The sequence below is a fragment of the Theropithecus gelada genome, chromosome 7b (assembly GCF_003255815.1).
Source record: "Theropithecus gelada isolate Dixy chromosome 7b, Tgel_1.0, whole genome shotgun sequence".
NCBI classification, from domain to species: Eukaryota; Metazoa; Chordata; class Mammalia; order Primates; family Cercopithecidae; genus Theropithecus; species Theropithecus gelada.
Window position 1 is genome coordinate 95,427,512 of NC_037675.1, and position 22,280 is coordinate 95,449,791.

Here is a 22,280-nt window from a genome sequence, read left to right on the forward strand (position 1 = left end):
GTTGCCCCTTTTCCCTGCCCCTAAGACATAAAATGTTCATTTATATCTTTCTAGACTTCCTCCTATGCACACTTGGGTTAATTTCACAAAAACGAGAAGATGCTAAGTGTTCTACGTGGATTATCTCATTTAATCCCTAGGTGCTATTACCCACACTTTGCCTTTCCGGAAACTGAAGCTCAGAGAGGTCAGTGCTTTTCCTGAGGCCACACAGCTGGTAGCCCTGCCTCAACCCACAGCCCCACTCTGCATCCTGAGCATCAATGGCTGAGGAAGGGCTGGCCTTGGCCCTGTCTGGGGGCATTTGGGGTTGTAGACCAGATGGGGTGAATTCTGCAGAAGGCCTGATCAGGCCCTTCCTTCTGCTGTGCCTGGTGACCCAAGCCTGGTGGCAGATTCCAGCCCCAGGAGTCCTTGTTAAGGTTTTTGAAAAGGGGTTCTGGCCGGGCGCAGTGGCTCAAGTCTGTAATCCCAGCACTTTGAGGGGCCGAGACGGGCAGATCACGAGGTCAGGAGATCGAGACCATCCTGGCTAACACGGAGAAACCCCGTCTCTACAAAAAAATACAAAAAACTAGCCGGGCATGGTGGCGGGCGCCTGTAGTCCCAGCTACTCAGGAGGCTGAGGCAGGAGAATGGCGTAAACCCGGGAGGTGGAGCTTGCAGTGAGCTGAGATCCGGCCACTGCACTCCAGCCTGGGTGACAGAACGAGACTCCGTCTCAAAAAAAAAAAAAAAAGAAAAAAAAAAAAGAAAAGAAAAGAAAAGGGGTTCTATTGCCATTTAATTGCAGCTTTGTCCTTGAAGCAGGTTCCCAGCTCCCAAGATTCCCAGCTGTCTGTAACAGAAAGACTTGCCTTGGATTTCTCTTGCCCAAGGCCCTGGGTAGAGGCTAGTCTGGGAGTTGGGAGACCTGTGCCCTCACCGCTGTGTAACCGTGGCAGCTCCTGTCTCTCTGCCTTGATCATTTCTTTTCTTAAGTTCCTTTCACCTCCATGTAAGTGCTTGAGTCTTCCCCTAATTAGGGAAGGGTGGGGTCTGCTGGTTGGGTGAGGCTGGGGAAGGGCAAGGAAGAAGAGGAAGAACCAGGGTGGTGAAGAGGTGTCTGAGGCAGGCTGATGGGTTTTAAGGAGCAGAATGGAGAATAACTAGGTCTAGAGTCCCTGGACCTGGGTCCAAATCCCAGTGAGGGGTGTATGCAGTTATGCAGGATCTGTACTCACAAGAGTCCACATTTGGCTTTATCTTCTGCTATTGCATCTTGAAATTCTTAATAATTTTTGAGCAAGGAGCCCAGCGTTTTCATTTTGTACTGAGCCCCACAAACTGTGTAGCCAGCCCTGTTACCTTGTATTAACTGTGTACCCTTGGGCAAGTTACTTCGCCTCATAGACTCAGTTTTCTTGTCTGCAAAATGGGGCAGTGCTACCACCACCCTAGGGGACTGTTCCGAGAATGAAACGAGAGACTCCCAGTAAAGAGTCAGGCAGTGGTGAATCCGTGACAGGACTCAATTCCTGGTGCTTGTGACAGTCACTCTCTAGGGGCCTGAGCGGGAGAAACGTCTCCCAAGGAGCCGCAGCCTCTGCCAGCCTTGTCTATTGTGCTCTCTCAGCACCTATGGGACACTTCAGGCCAAAAATGCAATTGTCACTGGAAAGCAAATAGTGCCACCATCCCCACTCCAAACCTACCTTCCCTCCCCCACCTATGGCTGTATGGGGTCAAGTGGTTTACAGACTTTAACTTCTGGGAAGTAAAGTCCTGGAATGTTTGAGCGTGGGAAGGGACGAGGGTCTGGCGCGCCTTCTCCAGCATCTGCTTCTGGCCAGAGGAGGGTCAGTGGTCTGCCTGTCCCCAGTGAAGGTCCCATACCCAGAGGTGCTAATGGAGTCTTTCCCAAGAACAGCCTCCTGCTGTAGGATCCCCTATCAATCAGCTTCAAGGTCCTAACAACTCAACCTCCCAGATGGTTCTGGATCTTGACTTTCTGGATTAATATCGGAACTATTTTCTAACAGTGAGATTTGGGGCAAGTTACTTAGCCTCTCTGGGCCTCAGTGTTGCCCTCTGTGAAATAATAGCTTTGACCTCAGTGTGCCATGAAGATGAACGAACCCCTGCATGGAAGTGCTTAGACCTGTGCCACACAAACATGAGTCACTCCCGCTGCCACGCAGCCGGCCTCACCCCTACTCTGAGCCAGGGAGCATGCTCAGAAATGCTCTGAACATTTCTGAGTGGGCAGAGATGATGATGAAGCTGCCTCCTCCTTAAGCGGGCTGTTTTCTGAACCAGCTCCGGCTCTGACCCTGTGACTCTTTCCAGAATTTGTTGGAAGCCAGCACTTGTTGAAAGTTCCCAGGCATCTTGGTGGCGGGAACTGAAGACTTGGGGGTGATGGGGCTGTACCATTTATAGGGCTGCAAGCAAAACAAGCCCCCTACAGAGTGGCACCCTCAACCTCTCCAGAGCTGGGGATGCAGCCCAGTTGTCCCTGGGCCTCCTCAGCCTGTTATCCCTGAGCCTCCACGGAGGAGCACCTGTGGGTTCTGTTGCTCAGCTGTCCTGATTCCCTGGGAACAGTGCCAGGGTTTGCACTGGGAAACTTCCAGCCCCCACTGCAGGCTCTTAGGATATGACTGTCAGTCAAGCCAAGGGGTGGGCACACGGCCCAGGCTCAGCCAATTGGGCATCCTCTCTTGATTCTTGAGAATGGAGAAGATGATGAAAAGGGGTTGGGAAGGATTCATTCTGGGGGCGCCTCCCTGAGTTCCTGCTGCGTGGATCTCCAGGGCTGCCCTGGGCGCCTGTCCTCTCTGGATTTGCAGCTGGATTTTCAGCGTTTCTTCTGATTCTGTGCCTGCCTACAGCCTCCCATGCATCCCTCCTTGCCCAGAGTAACCCGGGCAGTCTCTGCTGCTGGCTGATACCCTTTGGCTCCTGCCAACACCTTCACCAGCCACGGTCCAAACCACTCCCACCCTGATAGCCCCCTTCTGCTTTGAAGGCTCTGCCTACGGTTCGCACAGGCTGTGTAAGCTATTCTGTGCCTCCGAACCTTTGTCCCTGCCATTCCTTCTGCCAGAATGCCCTTCCCACCTTCTCCTCTCATTCTTATCCTCGTGAAACACCTCGGACACTGCCGATTCTGGGGATCTCCCCCACCCCTCCTCGAACTGGGCCGACTCCTTCTCTGGGCAACCCCAGCCCCTGAGCTCCTCTCCCTCTGCATCCATGCCGCCCACACCTGCATCCACCTCCCTTCTGAGTCTGAACCCAAGGCCAGAGCCAGGACCCTTCACCTTCATTCTCAGTCGGTGCTCAGCACATAAGCGAGGGGCTCTAGGACCATGGGGAGGCAGCCCCGGGCACCTGTCAGGGACTCCTGAGCTGGCAGGGGCTGATCTCACTGCCTGCTGGTGAGGGGTCGTGAAGGGGATGAGTCCAAATCCCTGCCCCTGCCCCCAGCCCAGCCCCGACCCTGGCCCCAGCCCCAGCCCCAGCCTTTGATCCAGATCTTGCCCCAGCCTTGCCCCAACTCCAACCACAGACCTGAAACCCCAGCCCTTGCTCTGCCCCCAAATGGACCCCAGCCCCTCCCTCATTCCTGGCCCCTTCTCCAGCTCAGGCCTTGCCCTGGCTCCTACCTCCTTCACCCTCTCTGGGGACCTTTCCTACCCACAGTGTTCCTCCCGAGTGGAGCCCACACTGAGCTGTGACTTCCCAGAAGTCATCTGAGGTGACCCAGCTCTGAGCCAATGGAAGCCTTTGAGGGGGAAGGCCAGGCCAGCCAGCATGGTGGTGAGTGTGGTGGGGGTGGGATGTCAGGGTGGGCATGAGGCCCAGCCCTACCCACCCCACCGTCCCTGGTGGCACAGGTCCAGTAGCTCCAACAGGAGGTTCAGGGCCAAGCCATAGGCAGGGGCAGTTGCCAGACGTGGGTCCTTCAGCTTGCTCCCATCCCCTGCACGGAGCCAGCCCTGGTCCTGAGCCATGGGTGGGGCTGAGCCTTGGGGGGCTGAGCCTTGGGGGGCTGATGGGGAAATGCCTGAGCTGCAGCCACCAAGCTCAGGTGGGATGGGGTCGAGGGAGAGTCCCAAGACAGGCCAATGGGAATTGGGCAGCCCATAAAGCAGACCAGCCTGGATAGAAAGGACAAAAATAGCCCAAGTTTCCCATGGGGTTGCCAATGCCCTTCCTCCCCATCTTCTTGGGAACGGGACTGGGCGGTGGGGGTGGGAGGTTTTAGGACCATGGAGAATCTGGCCCTCCACAGGTGGATCCTGCAATGGACACATCATGAGGACAGAAGCCAGCATTGTGATGTCACAGCCTGGCTGTGGCTTTGTGCTCCTGGAGCTGTAGGTGAGTCAGCTAGGCCCCTTCCTCCTATAGTGCCTGTCTACCTGTGTTTGATGCTTAGGCCTAGAAAGGTTGACTCTGTAGCCTCTCACCTTCTCTCCTCAATGCACTGGGCTGGTTCAGCAGTTGATCAATGAGGGTCATGCTTGCGTACCAGCCTTGGGCGAGTGGCCCAGGAACTGTTTGCAAGGCTGTGTTGAAGCTACTTGTAACTAGACCATCTTCCCAGCTTGACCATGAGCTTGTTCGAAGCATCTCTGCTTAGTCTCCACTGTAGTTCTGCAAGCACTGTACGAGCTCAGAGCATGTAATGTTGGTTAAGTGAATAAATGCGTGGATGGGGGTGGGTGGGCAGAGATGATAATGAAGCTGCCTCCTCCCTAAGCAGGCTGTTTTCCGAACCAGCTCAGGCTCTGACCCTATGACTCCTTCCAGAATTTGTTGGAAGCCAGCACTTATTGAAAGTTCCCAGGCATCTTGGTGGCCAGGAACTGAAGCCTTGGGGGTGATGGGGCTGTACCAGTTATAGGGCTGCAAGGGAAACAAGGCCCCTACAGAATGGCACCCTCAACTTCTCCAGAGCTGGGGATGCAGCCCGAAGACCTTGGACTTGGGATTTAATGAGCCCTGGGTCCTCATCCAGTCCTGCCAGATGACCTTGAACTGGTTACAGCCCCTCTCTGAACCTCTGTCTCCTTTTCTGTGAGGTGGGGATGCTAACCCTGGCTTCCGAGGATCCGAAGAAGAAGCTGCAGTTGTGACTGTTCCTTTTTGGTCTGTCTTCATCCTGCCTGGCTCACTTGGCTCCTGTCCTCCTGCGTAGCTTGTGGCAGTGGGGTGATGGCAGCCATGGACACAGGCCAGAGAGCTGGCCCAAGCAATCCTGGTGACAAGGAAGAGGACCTTCAAGGGCTGTGGCAGGAACTCTACCAGCTCCAGGCTAAGTACGCATTGTGCCAGCCCTGCCCCAGCCCCAGCCCCAATGCCTCCCTGGTGGGCTAAGTGGCTGGACTGAGCAAACATGTCCCTGAGGAGGCCAGGACAGGGGGTGGATGAAGAGGGCAGTGTGGTCTGGAAGCAAATGGGCGGGGCAGGGCTGGGCGACAGCTGTGATGGGAGAGAGAAGAGGTGTGGCTATTGCCCTTTGGCCTCAGATCTTGGGCCAGTCCTGGGCCCTCTGCTGGCTGGGCCTCTACATCAGGAAGGAGGACTGTGGGTGACCATCCGTCTGCACCTGTCCACTCAGCCCCTCTAAGGCCAGTCTACAAGATTGCCGCCTTGACTCTTAGTGGGGACCCTGGGTCCTCACCCCATGAGGATGGGAGGTTGGGGAGATGAAATTTCAGACTACACACAAAAACCTGAATTAGATGCAAAAGGACGTGTCTCTGCAAAGTTTTATGAAGGGCCAACCATTCCAACAGATTTTGAGGGCTTCCTGATTCCAATAAGGTTTAGCACCGTCATGGCTCACAGGGCCCCATGTGGTATCTGTGGGAAGGATGATATTGTTCTGCACTTTTCAGAACCATATGGATGAGAAAGGGGGGCCCACAGAGGCAGAGTGGCTTGCCCTGGGCCACTCAGAGACCCCCAGCGCAGCCCCTGTTGGATAGCCAGAGAATGGGTTGGGAGCTCAGTCAGCTGGCCAGGCCACGCCCTGCTCTGGTCTCTGCGCTTGACTGCTGACCTTGGCTGGGTCCAGAACAGGTGACCTGTTGGAGACTTGCTTAGGGATTCCCCGAAGAGTCAAGTATGGCCAGGCAATAGCAAGTGGCCCTCTCCCCTCCGGGATTGGTGGGGAACCCACCTCTGATGGAACGCTCCCAATACACTTGGCGCCCCACGCATGACCCTGGTCAGCAGCTCACATCACCCCTGCTGTAGATGGGCTACCCAGGCACAAAGAAGTGAAGCACTTGGTCCAACATCACCAGCTAGTAGGTGCTGGCCTGTCTCCCGAGATGGGAGGCACCTGCACAGCCTCCAGAGGAGGCATCGTAGACTCTGGCCAGAAAGACTTGGCCTTCAAGTCTAGGCACCTTCTTCGCTGCCTAGGAGATGCTGCTGTGGGCATTTATTTGACCTGCTTGTGGCTCAGTTTGCTCAGCAATGAAATGAAGGTGGAGAGACTCCTAAGTCTATGGCCAACTGATAAAGTGGTACGTGGCCGGCCCAGGGCAGGTCCAAGCAGGAGATCACAGAGGGTGGCCCAGGTTTGTTCACAGGGGGTCCTATGACCTGGGAGCCTCCAGGCCATGTTCTTGCATCTGGCTCTACAGGCAGAAGAAGCTCAAGAGAGAAGTGGAGAAGCACAAGCTTTTTGAAGACTATCTGATTAAGGTCCTTGAGAAAATCCCCGAGGGTATGTACGCAGCTTCCTCGGAAAGCTCTTTCTCTCCGCAGCCGCCTCCTGGCTGCAGGACTGTCACACGGTGTGTGGCCTCATGGAGCTGCGAGCTGCCCATCTACAGAATGGGAACCCAAAAAGGCCAACCCCACAGTGGTGGGGAAGGGTGCAGACAGCCGAGTCTGACTGCTTGGTCCCAACCCTGGCTCCACTGTCGTTAACAGTGTGGCCTCTGGCAAGTTCTCAAGGCCTTGATTTTCTTATCTGTACAATGGGAAGAGCAATAGTTATGTGGACTAGATGAAGTCATCCTTTATAAGCATAGCACAGGGCCCCGCATATAGCTAGTACCTGGTAAACATTGGCCATTATTATTATTATTTTGTTTGTCTTTGGATTTGTGTTTTTGTTTTGCTATTATTAACTAAGAGTATAAGGACATCTGAGATGAGGTTTCGTGTGTTGTTTTATGAGTGCTGAATACTCATTAGAAAAGGGAAGGGGAGTCACACATATTTATTGTCATTATTATTTCAACACCATCAATAATACATAATTATTACCATTTATTAAATATGTGCCCTGTGCTAAGCTTTTTATTAAATCTTTTTATACCCCTCCTATGAGCTTTGCAGTACTGTGTTACTCAGGCCCAGAGAGGGTAATGAACTTGCCCAGGGTCGCCCAGTCAGGAAGTGGTGGTGCTGGGCTCAGACTCTGGTCCATCTGACTTCATAGCCACTGTACTAAGTGCTAGAATGAGAGGAGTTATGGAAACTCCAAAACCTCTGCCTTGGAGGTCAGGGAAGGCTTCACGGAGGAGGTGACCTTTCATGGGGCTCAAATGGGTGTAGCAAGGGAGAATGACCCTGCAGGCAGAGGGAGGGACACAAACGTAGGCAGCAGCCACAGGGCTGCCAGGTGGGTTTGGGGGTGGTGAGCTCCGGGCTGCTGGGAGATGTGGCTGGGAGGCTGGGGATATATACTGAGTAGTGAGCCAAGGAGGAGTCAGGGCTGCAGGTCTTGCGGCAGACCCAGCACCCAGTGCTGCTCGTGGTTTGGGACCTTCCTAATTCAGCAGTTTTGCCTGTTCGACTCATCCAAAATGCATAACCATCAGGACTTGGTACTTGCTCACCCAGGACAGGAACAATTCCTATCCCCTTCTCAGGCTCCCCCAAGCAGCAACGTCTCCTTGAGGGCAGTCTCCTGCCTCGCTCGGTAGTCTCGATCCAGAATCCCTGTCTCAGTCTCTGGCTGAACTTTCCAAGGTTGAGGCTTCCTTTGAAGTGGAGGGGGCGGGGCAGGGGGGGAGTGGGGGTGCACGCATGGATGGCAAGCCTGGAGAGCTGCGGGACCATCCTACTGTCTTGGGGTCAGCCTGGCATGGACTGTCCTGCACCTCTCAACTTTGTGGTCCCAGACGGAATTCCTGGCCACCTTGTTGGCATGGCCCATTGCAGGGGCACCCACCCATCCTGCCATGGCGCTGTCTCCATAGGCTGCACGGGATGGGAGGAGCCGGAGGAGGTGCTGGTGGAGGCCATGGTGAAGCACTACGGGAAGCTCTTCACAGCCAGCCAGGACACGCAGAAGCGCCTCGAGGCATTCTCCCAGATGAGCCAGGCCGTCCACCAGAGCCTGGAGTCTCTAGAGGAGGGTCACAGGGCTCTCATGGCGGTAACAGCTGCCTGAAGTCTGTTCCATTCCCGGTGGCCCAGGGAGCTGGGGGCGTGGGGCCCCCTTTCCTGCGCGCCTGGAGGGTGCCGTGGCATAATGCTGGAGGGCCCTGGGTGGGGCTCTCGCTCCTGAGCCGCCTTCTGTATCCCCTTTCTCTCCCCTCTGCTGCCTGAGGCTCAGCTCGTGCCTAAAAGTTGTTCTGCGTGGTAAAAAAGCCATGTGTCCTGGATGCAGAGGGACTGGGTCTCAGCTCCCACTTCAGCCACCCACTAGCTGTATGACTAGTTTGTACCCTCTCTGAGCCTTAGTTTCTGCGTCTGTCAAATGGGGGCAACACATTTTAGCTGCTAGGGTCCTTGCGAGGCACCAACACAAACTGCCTCAAAGTCAGTGCCAGAGACATCATTTCCCTCCCCTTCCTTTGTGGTTATCTCATAATAATTAGGACTTCCGCTGGGAGGGATGGGCACTCCAGGTGGAAGAGCCTGCCCTAACAAAGGCGTGGCATCATGAAGATTCGTGCAGCCACGGGGACCGGGGACTTAGGGATCCCAGAGGAATGATGACGGGCTGGTTGGTTCACTGCAAAGGGCTACTGCGTGGTGTTTGGAGAGAGCATCTGCCCCCTAGTGGCAGTGTTGCAAGCCTGCACCACTTTGTACCATTTGGAGAATGTGATTCATTGATGGGCTGGGCACTGCCTGAAGCACTTTACGTGCTTTATCTCACTTAAATCTCATGCCAGCACCTCCAGGTAGGTGCTGCTATTCCAAAGGCTGGGACTAGAGAAAGGCAAGTCCAGCCATGCTATTCTTCCCATTTTCGGAGAAAAGTAAGCCTCAGAGAAGTGGGGCCACGGGGGTATGTCCTGCGTCTGTCTGTCTTTCTTTCTTTCTTTCTTTCTTTCTTTCTTTCTTTCTTTCTTTCTTTCTTTCTTTCTTTCTTTCTTTCTTTCTTTCTTTCTTTCTTTTTCTTTCTTTNTTTCTTTCTTTCTTTCTTTCTTTCTTTCTTTCTTTCTTTCTTTCTTTTTCTTTCTTTCTCTCTCTCTTTCTTTCTCTCTCTTTCTCTCTTTCTTTTTCTTTCTTTCCCTTCCCTCCTTCCTTCCTTCCTTCCTTCCTTCTTTCTTTTTTTCTCTCTTTCTTTCTCTCTTTCTCTCTCTCTTCCTTTCCTTCTTTCTTTCCTTTTTTTGGGAGACAGGGTCTCACTCTGTCGCCCAAGCTGGAGTGTAGTGGCGTGATCTCAGCTCACTGCAGCCTCCGCCTCCCAGCCTCAAGCGATTTTCCTGCCTCTGCCTCCTGCGTAGCTGGGATTACAGGCGTGTGCCACCATACCCAGCCTGTTCTGTATCTTTCAAATTCCTATCCCACAGGGCCTGGCTGGGAGCATGTGTTAGTTCCTTCTCATGCTGCTAATAAAGAAACACCTGAGACTGGGTAATTTATAAGAAAAAGAGGGCCAGGCATGGTGGCTCATGCCTGTAATCTCAGCACTTTGGGAGGCCAAGGCAGGCAGATCACTTGAGGTCAGCAGTTCGAGATTAGCCCGGCCAACATGCTGAAACTCCATCTCTACTAAAAATACAAAAATTAGCCAGACGTGGTGGTGCGTGCCTATAACCCCAGCTAATTGGGAGGTTGAAGCAGGAGAATCACTTGAACCCAGGAGGTGGAGGTCGCAGTGAGCCAAGATTGCACCATTGCACTCCAGCCTGGGCAAAAAGAGTAAGACTCTGTCTCAAAAAAAAAAAAAAAAAAATTATAAAGAAAAAGAGGTTTAATGGATTCAACTTCCACATGGTTGGGGTGGCCTGACAATCATGGTGGAAGTTGAAGGAGGAGCAAAGGCATGTCTTACCTGGTGGCAGGCAAGATAACTTGTGTAGGGGAACTCCCCTTTATAAAATCATCAGGAACTGGGGCTCGGGTAAACTCCATCAGCCTGGACATGCCCTTTTCTGCATCTCTGGTGCCTTGAATGGCCCCAGCCACCCAGAAGTGTTCCTTCCTCCTATCCTGTCATTGCATATACTACCCTGGGGACTCAGACCAGGGCACATGCCCTGGAGGGTTTGTTGTACCAAGATGACCCATTCCCTCTGCGTCAGAGCCTCAAGATCCGGCTGTATCAGCTGCAGAAGAAGTGTCACCGCAAGCAGGAGCAGTGGTGGAAGCTGGAGCACAGCATCACTTACCAGAAGGACATTGACTTCGACGCAAACACACACACCAGCAGCAGCTATAGTGTGAGTCCAGTCTTTCGGCCTGAGGGTGGGGCTAGGGGTGGGGAGGGGGAAGCTGATGCCTCCGTCATCACTCCCAACACACACACACACACACACAGACACACACACAGACACACACACACACAGACACACAGACACACACACACAGACACACACACACAGAGCCAGACACAGAGACACACAGACACACACACACAGACACAGACACATACAGACACACACACACAGACACACACAAACACAGACACACACACACAGAGCCAGACACATAGACACACAGACACACACACACAGACACATACACACACAGACACACACACACAGACACACACACACAGAGCCAGACACAGAGACACACAGACACACACACAGCCAGACATACACAGAGACACAGACACAACCAGACATATAGACAAACACACACAGCCAGACACATACACACAAATGCACAGAGACAGACACAGCCAGACACACACAGACACACAGAAACACTGACACAGTCAGACACACACACAGACACAAACACATGTACAGACACACAGACATACGCAGAGATATACATAGAGACAGACACACACACAGATGTACCTGCACCACTTACTTCTCCTTGGTGGCAGTTTACTTTCGAAGGACCTCTCTTAGAGGGGTCAAATGTTACTTTACAGATGGGAAAACTGAGGCCACAGATACTTCAGGACCGAGCTCTGCCAAGAACCGGAGCCGGGATCCACTGGCCCAGTCCCAGGGCTTCGTGTTGTGCCGAACACTTAGTCCTTGTGTAATGTTTGTGGTTAATAATAAAATAATGGCATTTAAGTGAGTGGTTATTATGCACTGTCTTCAGCAACCCTGGTGTGTCTCTGATCATTCCAGGCAGCGCTTAGCACAGAGTCTGACCTGGAGTAGGTGTTCTTGAATATTGGTGAATTTTACTCACACTCATTTTACAAATGAGAAAAATGAGGCTCAGAAAGAACAAGTCATGGCCAAAGTCCATGGCCATGAATTCCAGGGATTCCAGAATTCAGCTCTTGCACTGCCCCTTGCTGGCCTTGGGAACGTGGTCTGGTCACCGCTGGACCCTGGTTCCTCACCATAAACGGAGGCAACAGTCTATGTTCTTCTGGCCTCAGGGACTGCGGGAGGACACTTGGGACCATGGCTTGGGCACAGGGCTGCACTGGGCACACCTTCTCTGCACAGGATGAGGTCATGGAGTGAGTGTGAGGCCTGCTCAGGTCCAGACTGACTGGGCCTTGGGGGTTCTGAGTTTGAAGACGAGGCTTCCAAGGCAAGGGGCTTAGGGAGGGAGCTGGGGGGGTCACAGTCTACAGAGCCCCTTTGAGGTCTTTCTCTCTAAGCTGCTGCAGCAGACCAGGATCCTGGAAGTCTGAAGTCCAGGACCCCACTCCATGCCCCTTCCCAGTCCTCAGATTCTAACGAGGTGTGGACCCTGATGCCTCCAGCCAGGAAACCCTTCTGAAAGGAGTTAGTCCAACCTCCCTCTTTGCAGGGGAGGATGCTGAGGCTCTGAGGTGGGGAGGAACTCAACCAAGCCCCGCAGGAGAGGAATACAGACCATGATGAGAAGGACACTCCCGGCGTCCCAGCTCTGTCCACGACATTTTGCTAGCTGGAGTGAGCTGGGGCTGGGGCAGGGGCAGGGGATGCTGGGAGACAGCCTGAGCCGCCGCCTCCTTCTCTTTCTTGCAGGATCAGCTGCTCAGCTACATGCAAATGACCATCACCAACATGGCCCGGCAGTGCTGCCCCTCTGCCCACAGCATGCCCAAGAGCATGGATCTCTTCTCCAAGCTCAATCTGATTAAGGTAAGGATAGACAGATGGCTGCGGGGCTCCTGATGGCCCCAGGCAAGCCTCCAACTTGAGCTAGTCCTGCTCCGTAGCTCAGGCTGCATTTGTGTTTAGCCTCCCATCAGCTCTTCTTTCCATAGCTACATGGGTGCCTGGTGCAGTAAGGTCCTAAGGTCTCTATTAGTCTCCCAACAAACCTGAGCACCCACTAGGTGAAGGGTCAGTGTAGAGGGTGCATAGAGGAACTTCCCACCTGGTCTTTATATGTAGCTCCCCTCTGACACATCACACACACACACACACACACACAGTATATACCCATCAACATCCACATGTGCTTTCTGCACACCAACACACATGAGACACACACAGACAAACCTGCAAACAAGCACACAAACATCAACTTGCACGCACAAAGATGCAAACAGGTATGATCACACTCTTACATATATGAGTACGCTGGCAGCGGGCATTTCAGTGACTGAGGGAGCCTCTTGCACAGGGTCCTCATCTTAAACTTCACACTGTAAGTCCACTGGGCTTCTCTCCTCATCGCCCCCATCAGTCAGGATACTGTTACTGCAGTAACAGAAAACGTGATCAGATTGGCTTTGACAACAGAGCGTGTCTTTTTAAAATAATAACTTTATTGAGATATAATTCACATACCATAAAATGTATCCCTTACAATTATGCACTTTGGTGTTTTCAGTATAGTCAAAATTGCACAGCCATTACCCCTGTCTAATTCCAGAACATTTCATCACTCCCAAAAAGATACACTGCATCTGACTGCTTTCATTTAGCATAATGTTTTCTTTTTTTTTTTTTTTTTTTTTTTTTTTTTTGAGACGGAGTCTCGCTCTGTAGCCCGGGCTGGAGTGCAGTGGCCGGATCTCAGCTCACTGCAAGCTCCACCTCCCGGGTTTACGCCATTCTCCTGCCTCAGCCTCCGGAGTGGCTGGGACTACAGGCGCCCGCCACCTCGCCCGGCTAGTTTTTTTTTTTTTTGTATTTTTAGTAGAGACGGGGTTTCACCATGTTAGCCAGGATGGTCTCGATCTCCTGACCTCGTGATCCGCCCGTCTCGGCCTCCCAAAGTGCTGGGATTACAGGCTTGAGCCACCGCGCCCGGCCAGCATAATGTTTTCAAGGTTCATCCATGCCCTAGCACGAATCAGTGCTTTATTTTTATGGCTGAATATTCCATGGTATGGGCCTATTTGTATGGATAGAACTTTTGTTTATCCATTCATCAGCTGATGGACATCTGGGTTGTTTACATTCCTTAGGTATTATGAATATTGCTGCTATGAACATTTGTGTACAAATTTTTATGCAGAGATATGTTTTCACCTCTCTTTGGCACATACCTAGGAGTGCAATTTCTGGGTCATCTGTTAACTCTATGTTTAGCATTTGAAGAACTGCCAAACTCTTTTCCAAAATGGCTGTACCATTTACCATCCCCATGATCAATGTACGATGGTTCCAATTTCTCCACATCCTTGCCAACATTTGCTATTGTCAATCTTTTCTAATTTAGCCCTCCTAATGGGTGTGAAGTGGCATCTCATTGTGGTTTTGATTTGCACTTCTCTGATGACTAATGATGTTGAGTATCTTTTCATGCACTTATTGGCCATGTGTATCTCTCCTTTGGAGAAATATCTATTTAAATTCTTTGCCCATTAAAAAATTTGATTTTTTTTTTTTTTTTGGGACGGAGTCTCACTCTGTTGCCCAGGCTGAAGTGCAGTGGCGCATCTTGGCTCACTGCAACCTTGCCTCCCGGGTTCAAGAGATTCTCCTGCCTCAGCCTCCCGAGTAGCTAGAACTACAGGCATGCACCACCACACCCAGCTAAGTTTTGTATTTTTATTAGAGATGGGGTTTTACTACGTTGGCCAAACTGGTCGCAAACTCCTGACCTCAAGTGATCCACCTGCCTCAGCCTCCCAAAGTGCTGAGGTTACAGGCATGAGCCACTGTGCCCGGCCTATTTGTCTTTTTTTAGTTGAGTTGTAAGAATTCTTTTTGCGTTCTGGATATAGGTCCCTTATCAAATATGTGATTGCAAATATTTCCTATCTTGCATGTTATCTTTTTACTATCTTGATGGTGTCTTTGAAGCACAGAAGTTTTGAATTTTGATGGAATCCAATTTGTTTGTTTTTTTGTTTGTTTGTTTGTTTGAGACAGGGTCTCCGTCTGTCACCCAGGCTGGAGTGCAGTGGCGCCATCTTGGCTCACTGCAGCCTCCGCCTCCTGAGTTCAAGTGATTCTCCTGACTCAGCCTCCCCAGTAGCTGGGACTACAGGCATGCGCCGCCACCCCACGTGGCTAATTTTTGTATTTTTTGGTAGAGAATACACCTGGCCATGTTGGCCAGGCTGGTCTTGAACTCCTGACCTCAAGCGATCCACCCGCCTCGGCCTCCCAAAGTGCTAAGATTAGAGGTGTGAGCCACCGCATCCGGCCAAGAATCCAATAGTTTTACTTTGGGTATGTGTATGTACTTGTCCTTTACGTGTCATATCTAAAAAGACATTGCCTAATCCAGGGTTATGAAGATTTACACCTGTTTCTTGTGAGAAGTTTATAGTTTTTGGTCTACTGTTTAGGTCTGTGATTCATTTTCAGTTGATTTTTTAATGTAAGGTAGGCGTCCAATTTCATTATTTTGCATGAGGATATTCAGTTGTCCTGACACCAGTTGTTTAAAAAGTTCTATTTTTCCCCTTTGAATTTTCTCAGTACCCTTGTCAAAAATCAGTTGACTGTAATATGAAAGTTTATTTCTGGATTCTCGATTCTATTCCATTCATCTCTATGACTGTTTTTATGCCAGTACCATACTGTCTTGATTACTGTGGCTTTGTAGTAAATATTAAAATTGAGAAGAGTGAGTCTTCCCACTTTGTTCTTTTCTGAGGTCATTTGGCTCCTCTACCAGGGCACATCTTGTGTCATGAGTGGAAGTTTGCTGCCTGGTGGGTTTCAGGCATGGTGTGATCCTAGGCTCAGTGGCATCATCAAAGACCCATCCTTTCCATACTCTACTGTCTGCCACCTCTAGCATTGACTTCATCCTAGGTCAGAACGTGCTTACCTCATTTGAGGCAGGTTCAGTGCAGATGTCCAAACACAGGACACTTAGCTCCCCAGGGACACTGAGGGGCAGGTCTCTTCCCTAGTGTCCAGTGCAACAGTCAGCAGTGAGCAAGCCTGTGGCTCAGTTAAGAAGGTCTTCTCCAGGAACCTCACAGGCAGTATCGAGGCCGCTGTATGGCACAACTCAGTGGGCACCATTCAGTTGAAGTCTGTGTAATTGGCATCCCTAGTTATATACAGCTTGTAACTTATTCATATCGCAAAGAAATGAGATTTCTGAGTAAGGACACATTTATCTAAACAGTCACAGTGTTTTAATTTCATCTGCTTCCCAAGAAAAAGGAAGAAATTATGTGGTGATGTCACAGGGTCCCAAGCAACAATCAGTTTGGGCCTCTGGATTGACGTCTGTCAGTCACTCAGCCAACATGAATTGAGCCACCTGAATGTGCTCAGCATTCTGCTAGGCAACAGGAGATGGAGGCTCATCTGGTCCTTAAGAAATGAATGCCCTTCAGAGAAGGAGGCTGGGGGCAGTCAGGGTGGGCTTCTTGGAGGAGCAGTGAGAAAAGGCAGGCAACCACATTCAGGAAATTACACCAGGATCTGGACTCCTAGTCATCCAGCTCTGTCACTCCTGGCTATGCCACATCAGACAAGTCACTTAACTTCTCTGAGCCTCTGTTTGCTCATTTGCCCAGTGGCATTGATACCACGTCTTTTGCAGGGCCCTTGTGAGAGTTAAAGAAGTAGGTCAGCCTTTGACGATGCTTTGGTCCCTAGGAAGTAGCGTCCAGAGGCCAAAACACTGTCAGGTGAGAGATCTCTTTTCCCTCCCAGGACTTCATGTTGGACAAAATGGAGACTGTAAGACTGATCGCACTGCTCACGGAACCCAGAGGGTGCTGGTCTTGGAACAGCCTCAGGGACCAGGGGCTCAGAAGACACCCCAAACCCTTCAGGAAATGTCCAAGGAGCTGGGTTTCCACCCCCAGGACCCCCTTTCCCAGACCCCATGCTTCAGAGTGCTCCAGCCTGTACTGACCGGCCTACGCCTTGCAGGCCCCGTAGCATCACGACCTCTCCTTACCTGCCTGCCTCCTTTTCTCACCACCAACACCTCCAAGCCCGTGGGAGAGAGTCTGGGGCATTGAGGGGGTAGGCAGGGTCCTGGGCTCAGCTGGGGTTGGGGGTGCTGGTCTCCATCCTGGGAGATTGGCAGGGATCCAGGTAAGGCCTGCGTGGGATCGGGGAGAGAGAGGCAGGTTCCTGAGTTGGGGGCGGCGGCCAGGCTGGAAGACCCTGGACTGAAGACTCCCTACCTGGGATCTGAGGTTGCGTCTTTCACTTTCATGGTGGGTTCCTGAGACTGAGGAGCTTTGGACGAATGCTTGGCTATTGGGAATGTCCCAGTCACAGGACACTGTAAACAGCCATCAGGGCCATGGGGTGCATGGGAGTTCACCTTGCCCACAGCAGTCTGCAGAGCTAATGGGGGCTCTGAATGTGCAGGGGCATCTCATCACTGGCTTCCAGAAGTTGAGTACCAGGTTGGTACCTTCTGCCCATCCTGCAGGTGTCTGAGCTACCTGGAATGGATGGTACTCTCAGGGAGACCTTGGCAAGGCAAGGCGCCTCTCTGGGCTGGTTTTTCTACCTGTAAAATTGGGAGAGAGTGCTGGACACGGTGGCTCACACCTGGAATCCCAAGCACCTTGGGAGGCAGAGGTAGGAGGATCACTTGAGCCCAGGAGTTCGAGACCAGCTTGGGCAACATAGGGAGATCCTGTCTATAAAAAATAAAACAATTAGCCAGGCATGGTGGCACACACCTGTGGTTCCAGCTACTTAGGAGGATGAGGTGGAAGGATCACTTGAGCCTGGGAGGTCAAGGCTGCAGTGAGCCATGATTGTGCCACTGCACTCCAGTGTGGGTGACAGAGCGAGACCCTGTCTTTAAAAAAAAGGGGGCGGTGGTGAGGAAGTCTAAGCCCCCCACTCCAGTCTGACATTCTAAGTCAAGTTTGGAAGAGCCAGGTCTGCACAGAAGGCACTTGCTTGCTTTCATTGTGCCACTGGGGTAAAATCATTCTAGCAACCACCACAGTCCCAAAAATAATTCCGCTCTAGAGGTCAGCTGCTGTTAATCTATCTAGGTAAAGGCAGAAAGTTAAGAGCAGGTGCTGAGCTGTAAACAGTGGTGAGTCAGCACATGGACTTTCAAAAGGGAGTTTTAGAAAAGATGCTGTCAGCTGAGAACCCCGAGAGCCCGCTTGACTCCAGGTGCTGCCGGGAGCGGGTAGGGGATGAGTCAGGCTTGGCCAGGGAGCTAAACAGGAAAGGTACATGGAAGAAGGAAGGCTGATTGTGGCCAGGTTTTAAGAGTAGTGTGGTTATATTTTGGGGTGTTTTTTGTTTGTTTTCTGTTGTTGTTGTTGTTTTTGAGACTGAGTCTTGCTCTGTGACCCAGGCTAGAATGTAGTGGCGCAATCTCTGCTCCCTGCAACCTCCACCTCCCGGGTTCAAGTGATTCTCCTGCCTCAGCCTCCCAATTTGGGATTACAGGCACGTGCCACCATGCCTGGCTAATTTTTATATTTTTAGTAGAGACGGGGTTTCACCATGTTGGACAGGCTGGTCTCGAACTCCTGACCTCAGGTGATCCACCCGCCTTGGCCTCCCAAAGTGCTGGGATTATAGGTGTGAGCCACTGTACCCGGCGAGTAGTGTGTTTTAAAAGGAGAACCAGGAGGGAGCCGCTGTTTCGAGTTTCTTATCTCATAGACCTTCAGAGGAAAGAGGGCACCTCAGGTAGGGCTTGAGTGGGATTTCAGAAGGAAGAGGCTGCACTACAGAAGAGTGACAGAAATGCTGGAGTAGGGACTTGCAGTTCGGCTGGAGCAGGCGGAACCCCCTGAGTGGTCTGAGAAAGTGGGCTGGGGAACCACGTGGGGCCCCAAATGCCAGGCCATGAGGTTTAGATTCCATCAAGGGCGGTGCACAGGGAGCCACACACACTCATGCCTCTCTGTTCTCTGTCTTTCCCGAAGCAAGCTAAAGTATTCCATTAATCTTCCCCAGTGCAGAGGACTAAGTGAGTGGTTCTTAGGTTTGAACACATGTCAGGAGGGCTTGTATCAATGCAGAGTGTGGACCCACCTCCAGAGCTTCCAGGTCCTCTGCAGTTTTAACAAGTCCCCAGATACAGCAGATACTGCTGGTCCTGGGGTTACATTTTGAGAACCGCTGCTTTAGCGTAATGGCAAATCCTACGTGCTGAAGCCGGGCACTGCTCCACCGTGATCACCAACTCCCTCTGCCTGGACTTCGGAATTCCTTCTGCACGATGGGGCTGGACCGGGCATTGCAGGAGGGCTGCCCTAACCCTGTCTCACCTCCTGGGAGGTGCTGGAGAGAGCACTGCCTTCTACGCCCAGGGTGCAGTTCTCTGGCTTGTTGGTTGTGTCTTCGAGGGCTCTATGTTGTTCCGTCCCCCGTCACCTGCCTGCTGTGCACCTGTTGTGCTTGATCTAGCTCATTTTGTCACACTCCTCGGAGAGGAGGGTGATTGGAACAGTTGCTTGGCGTGGCAATGACCTGGCCACCAATCAACATTTGCAGACAGCATCTGGGTATCTTGGGAGCTCCCAGCCTCCCCTGGGCAGGGCTGGGGCCATCAACTGGACACAGGGCATTTCACTTAACAGCATGGCTACCTTGGGCTGCTGGTAAGTACCAGAATGCTGTTTCTCCTTTCTTGGCTTTTTACCATACAGAAAGCTCACTCCGTCCTGACGCTGCACCTTCAAAGCACTTTTCTCATAGGTTCTATATTAGCTGGAGAAAAACCTTCAAGGGCGTTTGGAGAAAAAATAAAAAGCAGTAGTTCAGGTACCTTATGAAATGTCATTTCATCCGACCTTCCAGCTGGACCATGGGATCCCAAGACACCAACAGTCCTGGGCTTGGACATTTTGAGACCAAGAGCTGGTTACCTGCCAATGAATCCCAGCTTTAAGAAGTTCAAGCATGAGAAAATTCTTCCCACAGACCATCCTGGAAGAATTGGATTATTGCCAAATGGCTGCTGCTGGGGAAATTGGCTCGTAGGAGGAGGGAATCAGATTGTGTTCTTTTTCAAATTGTGTCCTATCATTCTTTTGAGCAGTGGTTTTCAAACTTTAGTGTTTCACTGAAACCACATGTGAGACTTGCTAAAAATGGAGAGAACTGAGGCTTCCTCTCAGAGACTCTTTCTAGGGTGAGGCCCAGAAATCTGGATTTTAAGCAATCTCCCCAGGTGATTCCAACACAGACAGCTCTCAAATCACAGGCAGAGAAACCCTGGGCATATGAATGTCTGTCTTCCTTTTTCTTCCTTTTCCTTCCTTTTCTTTCCTTTTCCTTCCTTCCTCTTCCTTCCTTCCCCTTCTTTTCTTCCCCTTCCTTCCCCTTCCTCCCTCCCTCCTTTCCTTCCTTCCTCCCTCCCTCCCTCCCTCCCTTCCTCCCTCCCTCCCTTCCTCCCTTCCTCCCTCCCTTCCTCCCTCCCTCCCTCCATTCCTCCCTCCCTCCCTCCATTCCTCCCTCCCTTCCCCTCTCTCTCTCTTTCTCTCTCTTTCTTTTGACAGAGTCTCACTCTGTAGCCCAGGCTGGAGTGCAGTGGTGCAATCTCAGCTCACTGCAACCTCCTCTTCCTGGGTTCAAGCAAGTCTCTTGCCTCAGCCTCCTGAGTAGCTGGGATTATAAGCACCTGCTACCATGCCCGGCTAATTACTGTGTTTTTAGTAGAGACAGGGTTTTACCGTGTTGGTCAGGCTGGTCTTGAACTCCTGACCTCAAGTGATCTGCCCACCTCAGCCTCCCAAAGTGCTGCTATTACAGGTGTGAGCCGCTGCGCCCAGTCCTGAATGTCAAAAAGAAGAAAACTTGGTCCATATTCACCTGGTCTTCAACAGGGAAGGACTTTGAAAGCATAGAACGACAGGAGTAACACCCAAAAACAATGTGGCCACATAAAAGTTACAAATATGCCCGACGAGGCCGGGCGCGGTGGCTCACGCCTGTAATCCCAGCACTTTGGGAGGCCGAGACGGGTGGATCATGAGGTCAGGAGATCGAGACCATCCTGGCTAACACGGTGAAACCCCGTCTCTACTAAAAAAAATACAAAAAAATTAGCTGGGCGTGGTGGCGGGCACCTGTAGTCCCAGCTACTTGGGAGGCTGAGGCAGGAGAATGGCATAAACCCGGGAGGCGGAGCTTGCAGTGAGCTGAGATCCGGCCACTGCTCTCCAGCCTGGGCGACAGAGCGAGACTCCGTCTCAAAAAAAAAAAAAAAAAAAAAAAAAAGCCCGACGCAGTGGCTCACACCTGTAATCCCAGCACTTTGGGAGGCAGAGGCAGGTGGATCACCTGAGGTCAGGAGATCGAGACCAGCCAGGCCAACTTGGTGAAACCTTGTCTTTACTAAAAATACAAAAAATTTAGTCAGGCGTGGTGGCAGGCACCTGTAATCCCAGCTGCTTAGAAGGTTGAGGCAGGAGAATCACTTGAACCCAGGAAGTGGAGGTTGCGGTGAGCTGAGATTGCACCACTGCACTCTAGCCTAGGTGACAGAGTGAGACCCTATCTCAAAAAAAAAAAAAAAAAAGTTACAAATACATCTACTTTAGAGCACATCAAAATATCAAAAGCCAATAAGTTGGGGGGAAACGGTGAGGAATTTGGGAAAGGATCAATGTTTTTGATATTTAAAGAGCTCTTAAAAAGTATTCAAAAAAAAGATACCAGTTGCTCATATTCAGCCAATCATGACATAAAATGGCCTATAAACATAAAAATATTTCAACCATACAATTACTGCCTGTCAAAATAATTTAAAGCTAATAGACAAATGCTTTTAAGATAGGCTTACTATAGAATTGTTTGCATAACTCTCTGGAAAGCAATTTGCTAAGAGGTCTTGAGAGGCCTAAAAAATGTTTATGTCCTTTGGCTCAGTATGGTCGGCCCTCTGTATACACGGATTCCACACCTTTGGATTTAACCAACCGCAGATCAAAAATACTCCAGATTCAACCAGCCCCAGATCAAAAATATTCAGAAAAAAATCCCATCTCTACTAAAAATACACAAAAATTTATCTGAGCATGGTGACGTGCGCCTGTAATCCCAGCTACTTGGGAGGCTGAGGCAGGAGAATCACTTTAACTTGGAAGAAGGAGGTTGCAGTGAGCCGAGATAGTGGGCAACAAGAGTGAAACTCTATCTCAAAAAAAAAAAAAAATGCTGGGCGCGATGGCTCACGCCTGTAATCCCAGCACTTTGGGAGGCCTAGGAGGGCAAATCACCTGAGGTCAGGAGTTCGAGACCAGCCTGGCCAACTATGGCAAAACCCCGTCTCTACTAAAAGATACAAAAATTAGCTGGGCATGGAGGTGCACACCTGTAATCCCAGCTACTCGGGAGGCTGAGACAGAAGAATTGCTTGAACCCAGGAGGCGGAGCAGTGAGCCAAGATTGTGCCATTGCACTCCAGCCAGGACAACAGAGCAAGACTTTGTCTTTAAAAAAAAAAAAAAAAAAAAATTCAGGAAAAAAGAAAAACTTTAAAAATTAAAAATATAACAATTAAAAATAGCACAAAATTTCAAAAATATAGCACAACAACTATACAGCACCATCATATTAGGTATTAAAAGTAATCTAGAGATG

At 51.1% G+C, this 22,280-nt stretch overlaps 1 protein-coding gene across 1 annotated transcript; it reads left to right on the plus strand.

Moving 5' to 3' along the window:
- The first annotated feature begins 4,370 nt into the window (after window positions 1-4,370).
- On the plus strand, window positions 4,371-16,661 carry CCDC197 (coiled-coil domain containing 197). Its single transcript, XM_025392659.1, has 7 exons — window positions 4,371-4,646; window positions 5,073-5,309; window positions 6,648-6,730; window positions 8,217-8,395; window positions 10,500-10,637; window positions 12,351-12,467; window positions 16,407-16,661. The coding sequence occupies exons 2-7, from the start codon at window positions 5,206-5,208 to the stop codon at window positions 16,608-16,610; spliced, it is 825 nt and encodes a 274-aa protein (XP_025248444.1). The 5' UTR covers window positions 4,371-4,646; window positions 5,073-5,205; the 3' UTR covers window positions 16,611-16,661.
- The last annotated feature ends 5,619 nt before the right edge of the window (window positions 16,662-22,280 follow it).